This window comes from Dendropsophus ebraccatus, chromosome 1 (genome assembly GCF_027789765.1).
Source record: "Dendropsophus ebraccatus isolate aDenEbr1 chromosome 1, aDenEbr1.pat, whole genome shotgun sequence".
Classification (NCBI taxonomy): Eukaryota; Metazoa; Chordata; class Amphibia; order Anura; family Hylidae; genus Dendropsophus; species Dendropsophus ebraccatus.
Window position 1 is genome coordinate 33,697,609 of NC_091454.1, and position 15,606 is coordinate 33,713,214.

A 15,606-nucleotide genomic window follows, 5' to 3' on the forward strand; every position below is an offset into this window, starting at 1 on the left:
TTATATTTATTACAAACCATTCAAAACCTAAAGTAAATGAATCAGACATTGCAAGCAGACTTTTTTATTTTATTTTTCCTCACAGAAAACCACATTCATTTGATGCTGCCTTGTGAGGCCTGGTTTAGCTGGCTATTCATTCTGAGGTACAGTTGTGTTACTTGGCAGCCATGGGTGTACCAGAGTAAAAATACATTTTTTATCTGCAGTGAGGGGTCCTAGGTCACCAGTCACCTATCTCATCCATACATTTATAAAAAAAAAATGTTATAGTTCATTTAATTCCTAAATGTAAAACAAAGACAATTTTGTACATTTTCTTTAAAAATTTTCTATAAAAATTCCCTCTCATTATGCTGTTACAGGAAGGCACCCCTTGGCAATAGGTCTTCATTCCCTGGAGGGATATCTGGCTATTCTAATGTTTTGAGACTCGTAACTTAGGCTCCTTGGACCTCTTTTTTGCATAAGCCATCCACACAGCCATGCCTCTAGCATTTCTGGTTCAATAAGTTTTTATTGAAAATTTTTTAATTTTTCAAGCAACAAATATTTTTCAATATAAACTAAAGTATATTGTAATATGTATCAGAGTATACTTTTATTAGTAAAGTATGTAACATCTTTACATAAATATTAGAAATACAGTATAGCATAAATTTAACGAGTAAAATCCGTTCTTTAGGGACGTCAACGAAACATTCAAGTAAACAAAAACTGTCTTCCAATGGTCCATACAGAAAGGATGAACAAAATAATTATTTTATGCATTGTAGGTCTTAGTGTTGGTTGCTATCCCTAGATTTGGTCAGTGAGAGTCGCCCTACTTATGTGGACAGCAGGTATAATATAGGTCCATTAAATGTGGTAATACTCTAAAGCAAGATATAAATTTAGTATAATTCCTTGCAAGATGCAGACGTATTCCAGTAGCCCCATGTCTGTGTAAACCGGTCGGTGGACCCTGAACCCCAGGCTATAATCTTCTCATAGTGGTATGTGTTATTCAGTGAGTCAATAAGCTCCTGTATTTTCGGAATAGTAGGTGTTTTCCAATATCTAGCTATTATGGTCTTGGTATGTATACATTTCTGTGTATTGGCGTATCCATAGCAGACCCAGGGATCAGTAGGCCACTGGGATTGCCATGAATACTGATCAGAAGCCAGACCTCATCATTGGACTTCTGATCAGGTGATTATAGTTTGTCAGGGTACTAAAACCCATTACAGGCGGAAAATTCTTCGCTCCGAGTAGTTACAGAAGAAGATGATGCCAGGGCGGGAGCACTGCATATTCATATTCTGATCCCGCCATAAAAAGATAATAGGATAAGGCCCATTAGACCACCATATAAAGCTGTAACGCTGGTCACTAAGGGGTTAAAGGACAACTCCGGCAAAAACATATTTTTTTAATATGTTATTACATAAGGAAAGTTAGACATATTCCTAATGTACATTAATTATGGGAAATGCACATATAGTGCTATTTCCCTTAATTTAGTAGATAAGGCAGGGTTCAGATTCTCTAAAAAACTTTGACTTAATTCATATGGAGTGTCCAGCAGGGGGCGCTCTATATGTAGAAGTCTATGGAACTGTATTGTCTATGGAACTGTATGTAATGTAGTGTTATAGTGGTTATAGTACACTATACACTTTATTGATGGAATACGTTTATGGAATACTTTGGGGAGCAAGGGCACTTGCTCAACAAATGGACAGCACCGAGCAGGAAGGGAGAGGGGTGCCCATGCATCTAACTATCTCCCCTTCCCTCCTCGGTGCAGCGGATGATGAGAGCTGCTGGGGGTGACATTAGGGGCCGAGTCGGCAGGACGCGGGGGCGGCGGTGAGCTTGGTAGTCGCTGGGACAGCAGGGGATGTGAACGACAGTGCTGTGCAGTTGCAGCAGTTCCGGGGGTGGGATAGGGCTGGGGATAAGGGGTTTCAGCCCTGGTACTACTGCTACATCAACTGCTAATACTGCAGGGGTCAGGGCAGCGGGCAGAGCGAGTGGGGAACTGAATTTCCTTTTCAGTTTACACTTTAGTGAATGTTAGTCCAAAGAACAACAAACAGCAATTCATAAGGATTATTAATAAACAATAAATTATGTCCCATTTTCAATGGACTGCATTTGAGACTAGGACTGTGCCCATTATTTCTTCAGTATATTCACATTACCCTTTTTTAACATGTATTTTTTTTTCACATTCTCTTGTAAACCATCCACAGAAGTACTGAGAAAGAGTGCATTGCCCCAGTAGTCTAACATGTGTCACCTATCCTGTGGACATAATGTGGACTCGAGATCATTATAACATATTTTCACTACAGTCACATGCACTGCTCCTTTCATTTAATCTATCTGGAAACTGTAATTTCTGGAACCTCTTATGCTGATAAAAGATCATAAATAACAAGATGACCTTAACTTTATTTAGGGGACATCAATCTAATGAGAAATTTATTCAATGAGGGCGCTGAATAATCTTCATGAGATCCGAATGCTCTGTGAAAGATGAGCAATTGTGAAATGTTATCTCTTTACACGGTAAAAGAAGTTTCTGACTTGTAGGGATGGCTTCATTTTTGTATTGCAAAATTCATAGTTTGTATATCAAATTAAGATTATGGAAATTAAACAACAGTTTTTTTTTATTTGGATAGGCATGCTAGGGGTAGTTGTACAACAGCTGGTTGTAGAGGTTGAGGATTACTGCCAAGGAGGTTCAAGTTATGGTAGCCAGGCTTGTATGTATATACTGTATACAGAGCACATACATCAGTTTCCGATGGTCCTGGATTGTTTGCCTCTGTTGGTTGGGTATAGGAATTGTTTAAGAATATTTGTCACCTCTAACGTTGGTATTAAGCTGGCAGCATAGACTTTAATAAAGAGGTATCATGACCTGTACACAATGTGTCTGAGTCTTTATTCCAGTAAAAATTACATTCATTGTATCCAGAAAAGTGTCAAGGAGGTGCGGCCTAGGGTTCCCTGTTCCCTGGGACTGCAACACATCTCAGTGACATTAGCAGAGGTCTGCACATGCACATGCAAGAATTACAGCGCCAAATTGGAATGGATACTGAATTCTGTCAGTGCAGGTGTCAGGTCAGTGAATTTCCCACAATATGCAGGGGGCCAGCATACAGAACAAAGAGGCGCTGAATTCTTAGGGCAATGTCTGCTTGACATTGATTATTCTGAATATGATATGATTATTCTGAACAGAATAAATGCACCTATAACTGCAATAAAGAGAAATTGGAGTCCTAACCAAAATTCCGAGAAAGGTAAGGGTGGACACATCTGTAATATTATTTATGAACACAAGGCCATTTAGCTGCCGTTTTTTTTTTTTTTTTTTTTTTGACGGAAGTCATTTTGAGCCCAAATAATGGCAATAACATCATAATATTGGGAGTAATTTATGGAACAATGGTCATTTTAAAATAATGAATGCCTCCCCAAAAAAGATGTTGTTTGGTTGTGACCTTATTGTGTATGTATATAGCAGATATAGTAACTATACAGAAGCCATTTTTCCCTGCAAAAAGTACTACTGAGGCATATTGCTGTAATTTGTATGGGTGTATTATTTGGTCTCTATTATGGGAGAATTATTTGATGTCTGTATGATGAAAACTGAATTACATTATTGCTTGGACATATTATGGTGACATTATTCAAACATCACAGTACAGTATATAGCGAGGAGAAGGAAAGCCGACAAACTATATTATGTGATTAACATGGTATGATAGTTAGTGACTTTCCTTTGAGCCATAAGCATCTGGGGATCTTTTTTAAACAACACAAATGAAAAAAAAATCTTCCAATGTCATCTCTGGGGCAGTAATAAAGTCAAAGCTTTGTAAAAAAAAAAAAACATGTCTGCATTGGCTTAGAGATGCCAAATAAAATTGTGAATGCCCTTAGAGTGACTCTGTCTGTACTCATTGTATCACTGGAATATTAATTTGTCCCCGGTAGCAATGGCTTTATTTTATTACCTAGAACCAGAATGTTAATATGTACATTAAGTGTCCAGCTCCATCTTATTGTTATGATGCACATGCCCATTACTGCTCTGTGTTTGACAATCTCACACTTTTATTTAATCAGACTACCAATGCATATTTTAGTACATTGGTTTTATGTAATAAGCAGCCAGAATATTGTGAGCTAAGATTCATGTCCACAGGATAGGTGATATGTATAACACTAGATTACATTGCTACTTACACTGACTTAGGCTGGGTTAACACAGTGTATGACATGGGCCGTTCTGTGACTCGGCCATGTCAAAGAACAGCCTGTGTCAGTGAAGTTTATCCCGGCCGGTACTGCAGACGTGATTAATACAAAGCTTATGTTGTATGAACATGTCCTAAGGATGTGTTCACATTGAAGAATCCCCCATGGAGAGGTCAGATTTCGTTGCTCGCCCCCGCGCTCTCCCGCTTGCATCCCTGCCCGTCCCATAGACTCCGTTCAATGGTCAGGTGGATTCTGCCATGACATGTCAATTCTTTGGGCGGACAGTGGAGTCTGCCTGACCACAGAATGGAGTCTATGGGAAAGGTGGGGACTTCGCGCGGATTCCTCTATGTGAACACACCCTCTCACATTTGAAATGACTGCCAACTCTCAATAAATTTCATGAGGCTTTCTCATTTCTACAAGCAATGTATTGTATGGTAAAAATAGCTTCATGAATGGTGGCCACTCATGTAATTTTAAATTTAGGGGAAATCTATAGGCGCTAATATCACTCCCCACTAAAAATTAGTTGAATGCCATCAATCACCGACATAAAGAGGCAAAGCCCTTAAAAGAAAGACACATGTGGTAACAATACTTCAGATTACCATTGTCTACGATTGCATCTCAACTTCATTCAAGTGAAGAAGACAATACAATATCAGACACACCCCATGCACAAAAGTGTTGTTCATTCTGGAATAAAGACCAGGGGCAGGTATTCCGCATGTGTGGCCGGTTCAGCTGTACAGGCACCTTTGAACAGAAAGGGGACCCAGCAGACTCGGGCTCCGCTGCCGCAAGGAGCTCTCCCAGGAACCAAGTGCTGCAAGTGACTCTTTAACTGCAAGCTCTCTCAATGAGAACTCACAGTCAAGTTCACTCCGTACATAAGGCAGGGTGAAGGCAACCAAAGCAGGTGGTAATTCAACCTCCAGACATTAGTCTTTCTCAGAGGGAGAGTGGTGAAGGACATGAGTCACATGACCTACAGGTCCGGAAAGTACAGTGAGGAGCAATCGGCAGATAGAAAGAGGAGAAGAGAGAGCTGTAAATTCTGTATCTATGTGTGTGTCAGTGTGTGTGCATTTATCTGTGTATGTATGTACTGTATCTATGTGTGTGTGTGTGTGTGTGTGTGTGTGTGTATCTCTGTGTGTATGTATGCATGTATCTATGTGGTTGTCAATGGAAGTAAGGCTTGTCTGTGTGTAAAGGTGCATGTCTATTTCAGTGGTGTGTGTGTTTATTTATGTCAGTATCTCATGTCTATCATGGGTTTGCTTTCAAGATGTTCTGCAGCAGCTTTTCTTTATGCTGAGCTCTGATGCTTAGTTGTAAGACCCTCTAATCTATTACATAGCTAACATCTTTCCCCTATATATTGCACCTACGTCACCAAAGAATCCTGCAGTGGGCCCCAATGTCTGCACTGTAAGGCCCTTTTAGGAATTCAGAACCCATGTCCCGGATACTTGGGCAAACAAATCATTCATTTGTGTGCCTTTAAGGTAGAAGGGTGATGGCACAACAAGGTTATGGGGGTCCCAAGCACATTTTTTGCACAAGGGCCCTCTGTAGTCTGTGTCCTTTCCTGATGAAGAAATACCCTGTTAACTAGACATGACTAGAGATGATCAAACAGTGAGAATTTTCAGGTTCGTTTGAACTCGAGCCATCAGGTTTTGACTCCTGCTGCCTTCCTGTTCTGTGGGGAAGGTGGAGACAGCCTGAGTACCGCCTAGCAAACAGGGATACAGCCTATTTCCTAGGGTGTATCCATGTTTTCCAGGCGGTACTCGGGCTGTCTCCACCTTCCCCAAAGAACGTGAAGGCAGCGGAAATCAAAACCCGATGTTTCGAGTTTGAAGGAACGTGGAAAATTCCCGCTGTTCGTTCATCTCAAGACATGACCCCCAATAACTAATGTAAATGATAATAATCTTTTCAGTGATACAGAGTGACTGAGCAGGATCAACACTCCACACAGCTAAAAGTTTCTTCAACAGTACAGGTTATCATACTAATGTGCTTTTTGAAGCAGGTCTTCCATGGCTACAACTGCTACCCTTTAAGTTTAACTTACAAAATTCAATATTAATAATAATAAACCAGAGAACATCAGTGCCCCATGGAGTGGAAAGAATAATCTTGAATATTGCATGTGAAAAAGCTCTGCAGTTCTGAGGCAGGGGAGAGAAACAGGTTAAAGTGATAAACCAGCAGGCTGCTTACATTAAAGCAAGTGGATGAAAAAGACCTGAGCCGAAAAACTATGAGCATTATAAAATAAACAATTCATTCCTTTCATATGATTTATACAGGAACTGATAATGATTTGATGCACAGACGACTGAATAAAGACAAAGCCATTAAATGCTGTCCACCAGAATGGGAAGCCCAGATGTAACTTCATTACTTGTCTGCTGCCAAGATCTCAAAGACGGTTGCCACACTCCGAGGATAACACATCTCCCTGCACATATTCTTTCATTAATTTACATATTTCCTTTATTTCCTAGGCTTTCATTTCTACACTATATAATTAAGTAAGTAAGTAAGTAAATGTAGTGGTTTACCACACAGAATAATATCAAAGCTTTATTGACAGAGAGGAAACTGATCTACAAAATCCCACTGGTTAGCTTTGTAAAGGGAAAACTGTCAATGAGAAAGAAAAAGGCGAGAATTTATTGTACCAATAAGTGCTGGAAAATGCTTAGTAATGGTTAAAAAAAAAATAGTTGGTCTGGATTAAATATGATAATTCTAATGGGAGATGCTAAATTACGATAGTGGATGGTGGGCTGTATTCTGCGTTGCATACCTGTGCTCACTGACAATTACAACACTGTCAGGCTAGGTTCAAACTCTTATAACAACGGCCATCATTGTGCAAATGGACATTATTTGGAATTGTGTTGCTTGGTGGCCGCCTTCTCTGCCTGCGGGGTTTGGGGGGCCCTTGAGATTTGGTCCTGTGGCAGTGAGGTTGAAGGGCCATTTTATGGCCCTCCTTCCTTGCTTGTGTTTGCTGTGTGGGGTTGGCGGTCGCTAACCGGCACAGTGTAGTTTAGCGTAGGGACTCATGTGTATCAGAAGACCTGCACATGGTACATGAGGCAATTTGGTTTGATCAAATTATATACTAACTTCTGATATTGTTTTTTTAATGTAGCTGATAGGCTTTAGTATCAACCATGCGTGCGATGTGCAGCCATTTCTTTCTTCCAGGCTTGCACATATATTATTTGGAATTAACTGCATTAGCAGGTACAGACATTATCCACTGTATGGCACTTTGTCTGGTAGAAAATGTTTGAGTGCACAAGCACTGCATCCCCTTTAATCAGCTCTCTAGTGGGAGTACTGGGAGTTGGGCCCTCACTAATTGGACATTAATGGTCATTACAAAAAGGCCATCAAATAAAAGAAAAAGAAAAGTATCTGGGAAAAGCCCTTTAGGGCAAAGTTCACACAATGTATTTTATAAACATTCACAGCGCTAATTGCATTAACCCCCATGGAATCCTGGCCATAGTGTATACATACTGTATACACTATAGCAAAGATTACATGTGGCCGCACAGAAAACTGCCATGTCTATTTTGTCTGGCCACTATTCAGTGAACAGTGGTTGCACAAAATAGACTGTGCTCACAATGTAAAGTACAGCTCTCAGCCATACTTTACATGGTGTGCTATGGCTAATTTGAGTGCGGGCACAGTAGAATGTGCCCGCATTCCAATTAAGTTGAAGTGATGTTCACCCAGCAGATACTGCTGCTGTTTTGCCATGTGTGAACATGGCCTCAAAGGGAACAACAAATTCAACAAAGTTTGCACAAAGTAAATAATACAAGTGAAAACTATTCTATTGTAATTGGACAAAAAAAAAAGAGCAGGAGGTGTGGATGGAGAGGGACAGAATCTGACAGAGACATAAAGAGAGGTTGCAGAAATTTGGAGTAACCACTATATTTGCCTCCGGTGCCTATATGACTGCTTACTGCTGCTCTATGTCCAATATGATGGCTGACACCAAGTTAGTGCACGTTTAAGTATGTCTATATTATGGAATAGAATTTTAGATATGAGACCTGAGCCTTGAAAACACATTGAATAGAATGTCCTATAGAAGTTGGACACCCTTCAAGTTTTTTTTTTTTTTTTTTTTACAAACAACAATGATGGTCATCATAATAAAATACTTACTGATACATAGTGCCTGCACTGTGAGAACATATCACAATACACATAACTGTAACTCCTCCATAGCAAGGAGAGCAGACACAGTAGAAGTAGCACAGAGATGCTCCTCTATAGTAGCCATGTGTGAACAAATGAGCCATCCGGCTGCACATAGTCATAGGGAAGTTAGCAGGGTGGGGCAAAATTATAGACAATGGACCCACAGTGCAGGAACTAAGTAAAAATCATTACCTTCATCCTGAGGATGAAACTTACCTTCATCATCAGTGCCCCATGGGCTATAGGAAGATATTAGCAGGTTAGATTATTCTGAATCCAAAAATTAAGAAACTGTGGCACTCACCACGTTACGGTGCTTGAAAAATGTGACGTTTTATTTACAAGTATCCATGTCGATACAGCATTGAAGCTGCCAGTGAGACGCCGGGTTAACAGCAGCTGCTAATAACCTGGCGTCTTACCCTTAGCTTCAACACAGTACTGACATGAATATTTGCGAATAAAGCATCACACAGTAATGTAGTGAGTGCCACAATTTCTTAGTTTTTGGATGTAAAATGGACTAGTCTCAGTTATGCTGAGCACACCACTAATACCTACTGCTCACGTAAACTGTACATCTCCACCTCTCACATGCCAGTGAGAGTTGTCACCCTAGGTATCAGTCTGCTTGCTGTGCTGGTAAACTGTCTCAATTGTTTATTAGATTCTTCTAACCTGCTGATAGTTTCCCGTTAATGAAGAAAAAAAAACATTGAGTAACACATATATCCAATGAACCATTGCAGCTCTAAGGTGCAGGGAAAAAGCACTTTATAAGCATTTTCCATAATAGGTGTATATTGGTGATTTGTATAACTTTTGGGGGCAATACAATACTTTAATACTATTCATGGAGGTCTATAGACTCCAGTTCCTTTGGCATCAGAGTTTTATTGTGGCTGTTACATGCAATCTAACCTATAAGACAGGTGTGTGTCTGCAGATTTACTAAATGTCTAAGAGGAAAAAGCCCTTTAAAGTTTGTAGCAGAGGTTACAAGATCCCTGTTCCTAAACACTTCAACTGCTGCACAGTCTAATTTTTAAAGACCTACTGTCACAAAAATAAACTTTCAACATGTCAGAGAGAAATGTCAAGCATTCTGATTTGTAGGAGTTTTATTACCATGACCAATAGGGAGAATGAGGCTGGAGAAGTTTACGCTCATCATGCTCTTCTCCTGGCTCTGTGTCATGTGAGGAGATGGCCTCATAATGGAGGTCTATGGGGCACGTCACTTCAGACTGACACAGAACTGGATGTGGCTGGTGCGGCAGCGTGGTTGTCTCTCCACACATTCCTCTAAACACTCATACTGTGACCGATAAAAGCTTTTGATAGGTTTCTCTGACATGTCAAACATTTATTTTCATGACAGATACACTTTAAAATGTTCCTTATTAAAGAGGTTTTCCCATGGAGATAAATAATTCTAGGCTGATGCATTATGTGAAATTAAACATGTAGAAGCATTTCTGAGCATGTACTGTTTGAGAGATATATACACACTTATCCATCATGCACCAGCTTTGTTTTGCCCTGTTGCCCTTGGTTACCACTGTTTTAGGGCACCACTGAAATGGACTGACAAGCTAAGTTCAACTACAATCTATTGGTCTTCCCCAGAAGTAATGGCAGTGAGTCATCATTTTACATGTAAGCAAGGAGGATTGTGGGAAAATGTGTGCACTGTTGTAAGGAAACAACATAGTCACAGGTCAGAGGAAAAAAACAAAAAAAATATCAGATCCATGAGGAGAAAGAACTGGGCAGGAGTTTAAGTTATGATATTTACAAATTGGTACATATTTGTACACATCTTATACCATCTTATGCCATCGTTTTGTAGTCAGAAAATCCCTCTAACGAAACCTGTATATTTTTTTCAAAAAGAGGTAGAATTAATGTACATTTCAGTAAATTGGTATTTGGCTTAGACCTCTTTCACACATCCATTAAATCTGTCCACTTTTTAGGACAGATGCAGGCCCATCCATTTCTATGGCCTCATACACCTATAAGTACGCACTGTGGATGTATGTTGGGCCTGATACAGCCCTAATACCGCCTGCATTTGTGGCACCTTAAATGAAGGGGTTTGTGCCCTTGCACACAGTTTGAGGGCTGTGGGTCCGCGGGTCACATGGATGCGTGAATGTAGCCTTAGGCTATGCTCGCATGCAGTAAGAGACCGGCCGTTCCGTGACCCGGCCGGGTCATGGAACGGCTGGTCTCTGAAAAGATCATCCGGCCGGTACCGCAGTACCGGCCGGATGATCTTTTCGGCTGCAGGGTTCTAATGCAGGCGCATTTGGGCGTGCTCGCGTCAGAACTCTCCTCAGCACACTATAGTTTGCACTGACATGGTTTACATGTATAATTGACATGTCAACTGTTTGTGGTGCCGCGAGAGATCCGTGTGTACGCTCCGGCTGGGATTCCTAGGCAGCAATGAACGTATATTTCCGTATAAATCACGGCCGTTATACAACAGGCGTGGTTTTACAAAAATATACAGAGTGTGAACATAGCCTTAGAAAAATAACTAAAAAAGCACAAAAAAAATAACTAAAAAATAACTAAAAAGGCAAAAAAAAAGCAGACATCACAATGAGATACTTAAAAAAATATTTACAGCTCCATCAATGGAAAATTTCAATTCACACATTACACAGTACTAGAATGCTTAACAGTCAATAATTCTTATATTTACAAAAAAAAAATATTTATTAACAAAATGTGTATGGGAAAAAATAATAGAAAAACAAAAATAAAGAATAAAAAATACCATCTTTCTGTAAAGTAAAAAAGCTCGAATCTCACCTCAACAGGAGTAGTTGTTTCACTTTTTAAGATGATTAAGTTTTGAAAACTTTGTCCACTCATTCTTTTCAGATTTCTGTCTGCAAGAACAGCTGCCTGTGGACCTGTCCCTACTGGAATCCCCGTGTTATAAAACATGAATGTGTCACTTCCAGATCCTGCAGTCATACAGGCCTTGTAACAGTAAGTCTTAGTAAGTGATCCGTTTCCTCTAACTTCAATGAAATGAGGTTGCACCGATGCTCCGGCTGGCAGCCTGGTTTCAATGTTATTGTTGGCTTGTTTGTACATCTCTGTAGGGTTTGGGTTGGGAACACCGCAGCAACAAGCACAACAGGGATCGGCACTGCCATTAGTCTTACAGCATTTTAGAATAAAGATGATCAATAGTGTTAAAAGGAATACAAAGGAAATAGCGCATAAAGCAATAATCAAATAAATTGTCACTTCGGAAAAGTTTGTGCTGTTTTTCACATGTCGCTGTGAGTCAGGGACAATTTTTGAGATCCTGTCCACCACCGCAATGCTTACAGTGGTGGATGAAGAAAGCGGTGGCTCCCCATTGTCTTTTACAATGACTGTGACATTGTAGCTGGCAATAATGTCATCTGCAACTTTCCTTGTAGTCCTTATTTCCCCCGTATGTAAAGACACTTTAAAAAGTTTTGGATCTGTGGCCTTGCCCAAAGTATAAGAGAGCCAGGCATTTTGTCCTGAATCGGCATCAACTGCAATGATTTTTGTTACCAGGTAGTCAACACCTGCTGCACGTGGAATCATCTCAATAGATCTTGCACTATTGGAAGGAGCGGGATACAATATTTTTGGGGCATGATCATTTTGATCTAAAATAAAAATAGTCACTGTCGTAGAGCTGCTTAGTGTTGGGTTACCAGCGTCTTGTGCTTGAACGACAAAGCGAAATTCTCGAAGTTTTTCGTAGTCAAATGACTGTATAGCATATATGGTGCCATTGTCCGATTTAATGGAAACATAAGAGGAAACAGGAATGCCTTCAACATCACCTTGGAGCAATAAGTATGATACAAATGCATTCTCATTGACATCTTGGTCTATGGCTTTAATGGAGAAAAGTGAGACACCTGGAGCATTATTTTCCAGTACATAATAAGAGTAAGAGGACTCCTCAAACACTGGGGGGTTGTCATTCACATCGGAAATTTGCACATAAAGTGTTTTCTGAGATGATAAAGGTGGAACTCCAGAGTCCGTAGCAGTTACTGTAATGTTATAAGAAGAGCACTTCTCGCGGTCTAGTCTACCATCAGTTAAGAGTTTGTAGGTGTTTTTGAATGAGTTCAGTTTGAAGGGCAGGTTTGGCTGTATGGTCAGACTAACCATTCTATTGTTCCCTGAATCCTTATCGGTAACACTCATCAAAGCCACAACAGTGTCTATTTGTGAATTTTCAGCAATTGGAGAATAATTAGAAGTCACCACTATCTCTGGGGCATTATCATTGGCATCAATCATCTCAACCAACACTTTGCAGTGCCCCGTCATAGGAACTGGACCCCTGTCGGTGGCTTGGATATAAATTTCATAGGATGATGATTTTTCAAAGTCCAAAACACCATTCACCCTCACTTCTCCAGTTCTTGGTTCAATATTAAATAACTCTCTTACTTTCTGGGGTGTGTAACTGCTAAAGGAATAGATCACTTCCCCATTGGACCCTTCATCTGGATCGGTGGCATTTAACTTAACTACCAAGGTACCAGGTGGGGAATTCTCAAGCAGACTGGCCTTGTAGGTTGACTTATCAAAAAATGGAGTGTTGTCATTTGTGTCCATAACTCGTATAGAAATTTGGGCTGTTCCGGATTTTGCAGGGTTGCCTCCATCTATAGCTGTGAGAACTAGCTGATGAAAAGCATTTTGTTCCCTGTCTAAAGGTTTCTTCAATACAATCTCTATAAGTTTGCTGTTGCTATTAAAAGTCTTTAAATCAAGTGCAAAGTAATCATTGTCACTTAACCTGTAGGTCTGGATGGAATTGGTCCCTATATCAGGGTCTTGGGCACTTTCAATAGGAAACTTTGCACCGGGGACGGCTGACTCGCTGATCTCTAAATTGTAATCATTTCTAGGAAACTTAGGAGCATGATCATTTATGTCTAATATCTCTACCTCGATATTATGCACCTCTACTGGGTTTTCTATGACAGCCCCCAGGCTGACCACACATTGGATGATGGGTCCACACAAGCTCTCACGATCTATAGTTCTATTGACAAATAACACTCCATTACCCAGGTTCACATCAAAATACTGCTTGCTGTTCCCAGATGTGATTCTAAAGCCCCGGGTGGGGAGTTGATTGAGGTCCAGACCTAGGTCACTAACCACGTTACCTACAAACGCCCCATGATTCAACTCCTCCCTCACTGAGTATCTAAGCTGCCCTGTAACCAAGCTCACTATTACCAACATAAGGAGCCAGCTAGACAGCAGCCCTTTACACTTCTGTGCACAAGCCATTATAGCAGCTAAACAGTGATCATGTCACCCCTCCCCCAGCTGCTTGACTCTCACATCCTTTCCCCTGTAAACCGCATCAGGTTACCATGTGTGGCCAGCAGGCAGTGCTGGGTGGGATTCGGCTGGCTGTGAAGGTGGCTGCTTCCCCAGTAAATCCATTGCTTTGTTCCGATGGGAGGATTCTGAGACAAGGCCTGTCAGAGAAAGCAGCACAGCTTGCTTCTTGCTGTGTGTGTGTGTGGGGGGGGGGGGGGCTCCAGCCGCCCTGGTGCCGGGGGTGGGGCGCTAGGATGAGCCTGGCAGAGGTTCAGCACCTGGGAGGTGGACAGCGCAGGAGGTCCCGGCACTAGTCACAGCATATCAGTGGGGTCGGCTTCAGCACCTGCCGGGTGGACAGCGCCAGGTCTCAGTCACGAGGTGTCAGCTTCAGCACCTGCAGGGTGGACAGCGCCAGGTCTAAGTCACGAGGTGTCAGCTTCAGCACCTATGGAGTGGACAGCGCCAGGTCTAAGTCACGAGGTGTCAGCTTCAGCACCTATGGAGTGGACAGCGCCAATATACGGGAAACAGAAGCAGCAGGGTGGACAGCGCCAGGACCAGCACACGGGCAGCAGCAGTAATCCAGGGAATAGGTCACACCTGCTTCATGCACCTGGCACTATGGCTGCACCCAGCATCATCAGCCTCCAGCATGGATCCAGCACTGAACAGCAGCAGAAGGGCTTGGTTACAGGAGGGCGGCACTATCTCCAGCATCGCTTCCATGCAAAAAAACCTGAACGAGCATAAGAATCAATACACAAAGAGATCCGGTGTGATCCGGCCCCTCCGCGCGGACACGGTCTCCTCTTCCTGCAGATCTTCAAAGCGCGGATGCAGAAACCAACATGTCAGCAGCGATCCGCCCGCAGCCCGGAGCTCAGCAGCAGCAGCAGCAGCAGCTCCTCAGGTGCTTCCGACAGTCTCCTTCCGGTACTACAATGAAGCTTCCCAGCAGCCTCCAGCCACACAGCGTGTGAACTCATCATTGCATCAGCTTCTAGGGAAGCGCCATCATCCTGAGCGAGCAGGAGAAGCAGCAGCAGCAGCAGCGTGTCATGGCGAAGCTAATACTGGAGACAGGGGAGGAAAGGGTAGATGAAGGTTGAATGGGATCTCTGCCATACAAGCTGCTGTATGTGAGAGGAGGCAGATGCACTGCTTGTGCTGTATGTGAGAGGAGGCAGCTGCACGGATTCTGCTTTTCAGGAAACTGAGAATGACAGAAACTGACTGGGCAAATGCAGGATTCCTAACCATGTCATCTATATGGGGATGCCAGGGAAAAACACTAAGGGGGTATTATATTAGTAAGCACCATGTGTTCATTTACCATGTAGTACTAAAAAATAAATAAATAAATACATTAATTAATAATAATAATTATTATCATCATCATCATTATCATCATCATCACCACAACACTACCCATACTAACCTAAGGAATTACACAGACCTCAGCAAATTCAATGCATTCTCTCTCTCTCTCTCTCTCTCTCTCTCTCTCTCTCTCTCTCTCTCTCTCTCTCTCTCTCTCTCTCCCTTTCCCTCCCTCCCTCTCTCTCTCTCTCTCCCTCCCTCTCTCTCTCTCTCTCTCTCTCTCCCTCCCCCTCCCCCTTTGCCTTCCTCTACACATTTAACATGAGATGGGAAAGGGTCTGGGGTTGCATAGGCAGTCACAAGCCATACAAGCCTATACAACTATAACCACTG

At 41.8% G+C, this 15,606-nt stretch overlaps 1 protein-coding gene across 1 annotated transcript in view; it reads right to left on the minus strand.

The window, feature by feature from the left end:
• LOC138791867 (protocadherin alpha-C2-like) overlaps positions 1–14,033 on the minus strand; it is a 61,229-nt gene extending 47,196 nt beyond the window's left edge. The window contains exon 1 of the mRNA XM_069969241.1: positions 11,353–14,033. Coding sequence (XP_069825342.1) covers positions 11,353–13,854 — 2,502 coding nt within the window. The 5' untranslated portion in view covers positions 13,855–14,033. The remainder of the gene's footprint in view (positions 1–11,352) is intronic.
• Positions 14,034–15,606: the final 1,573 nt, after the last annotated feature.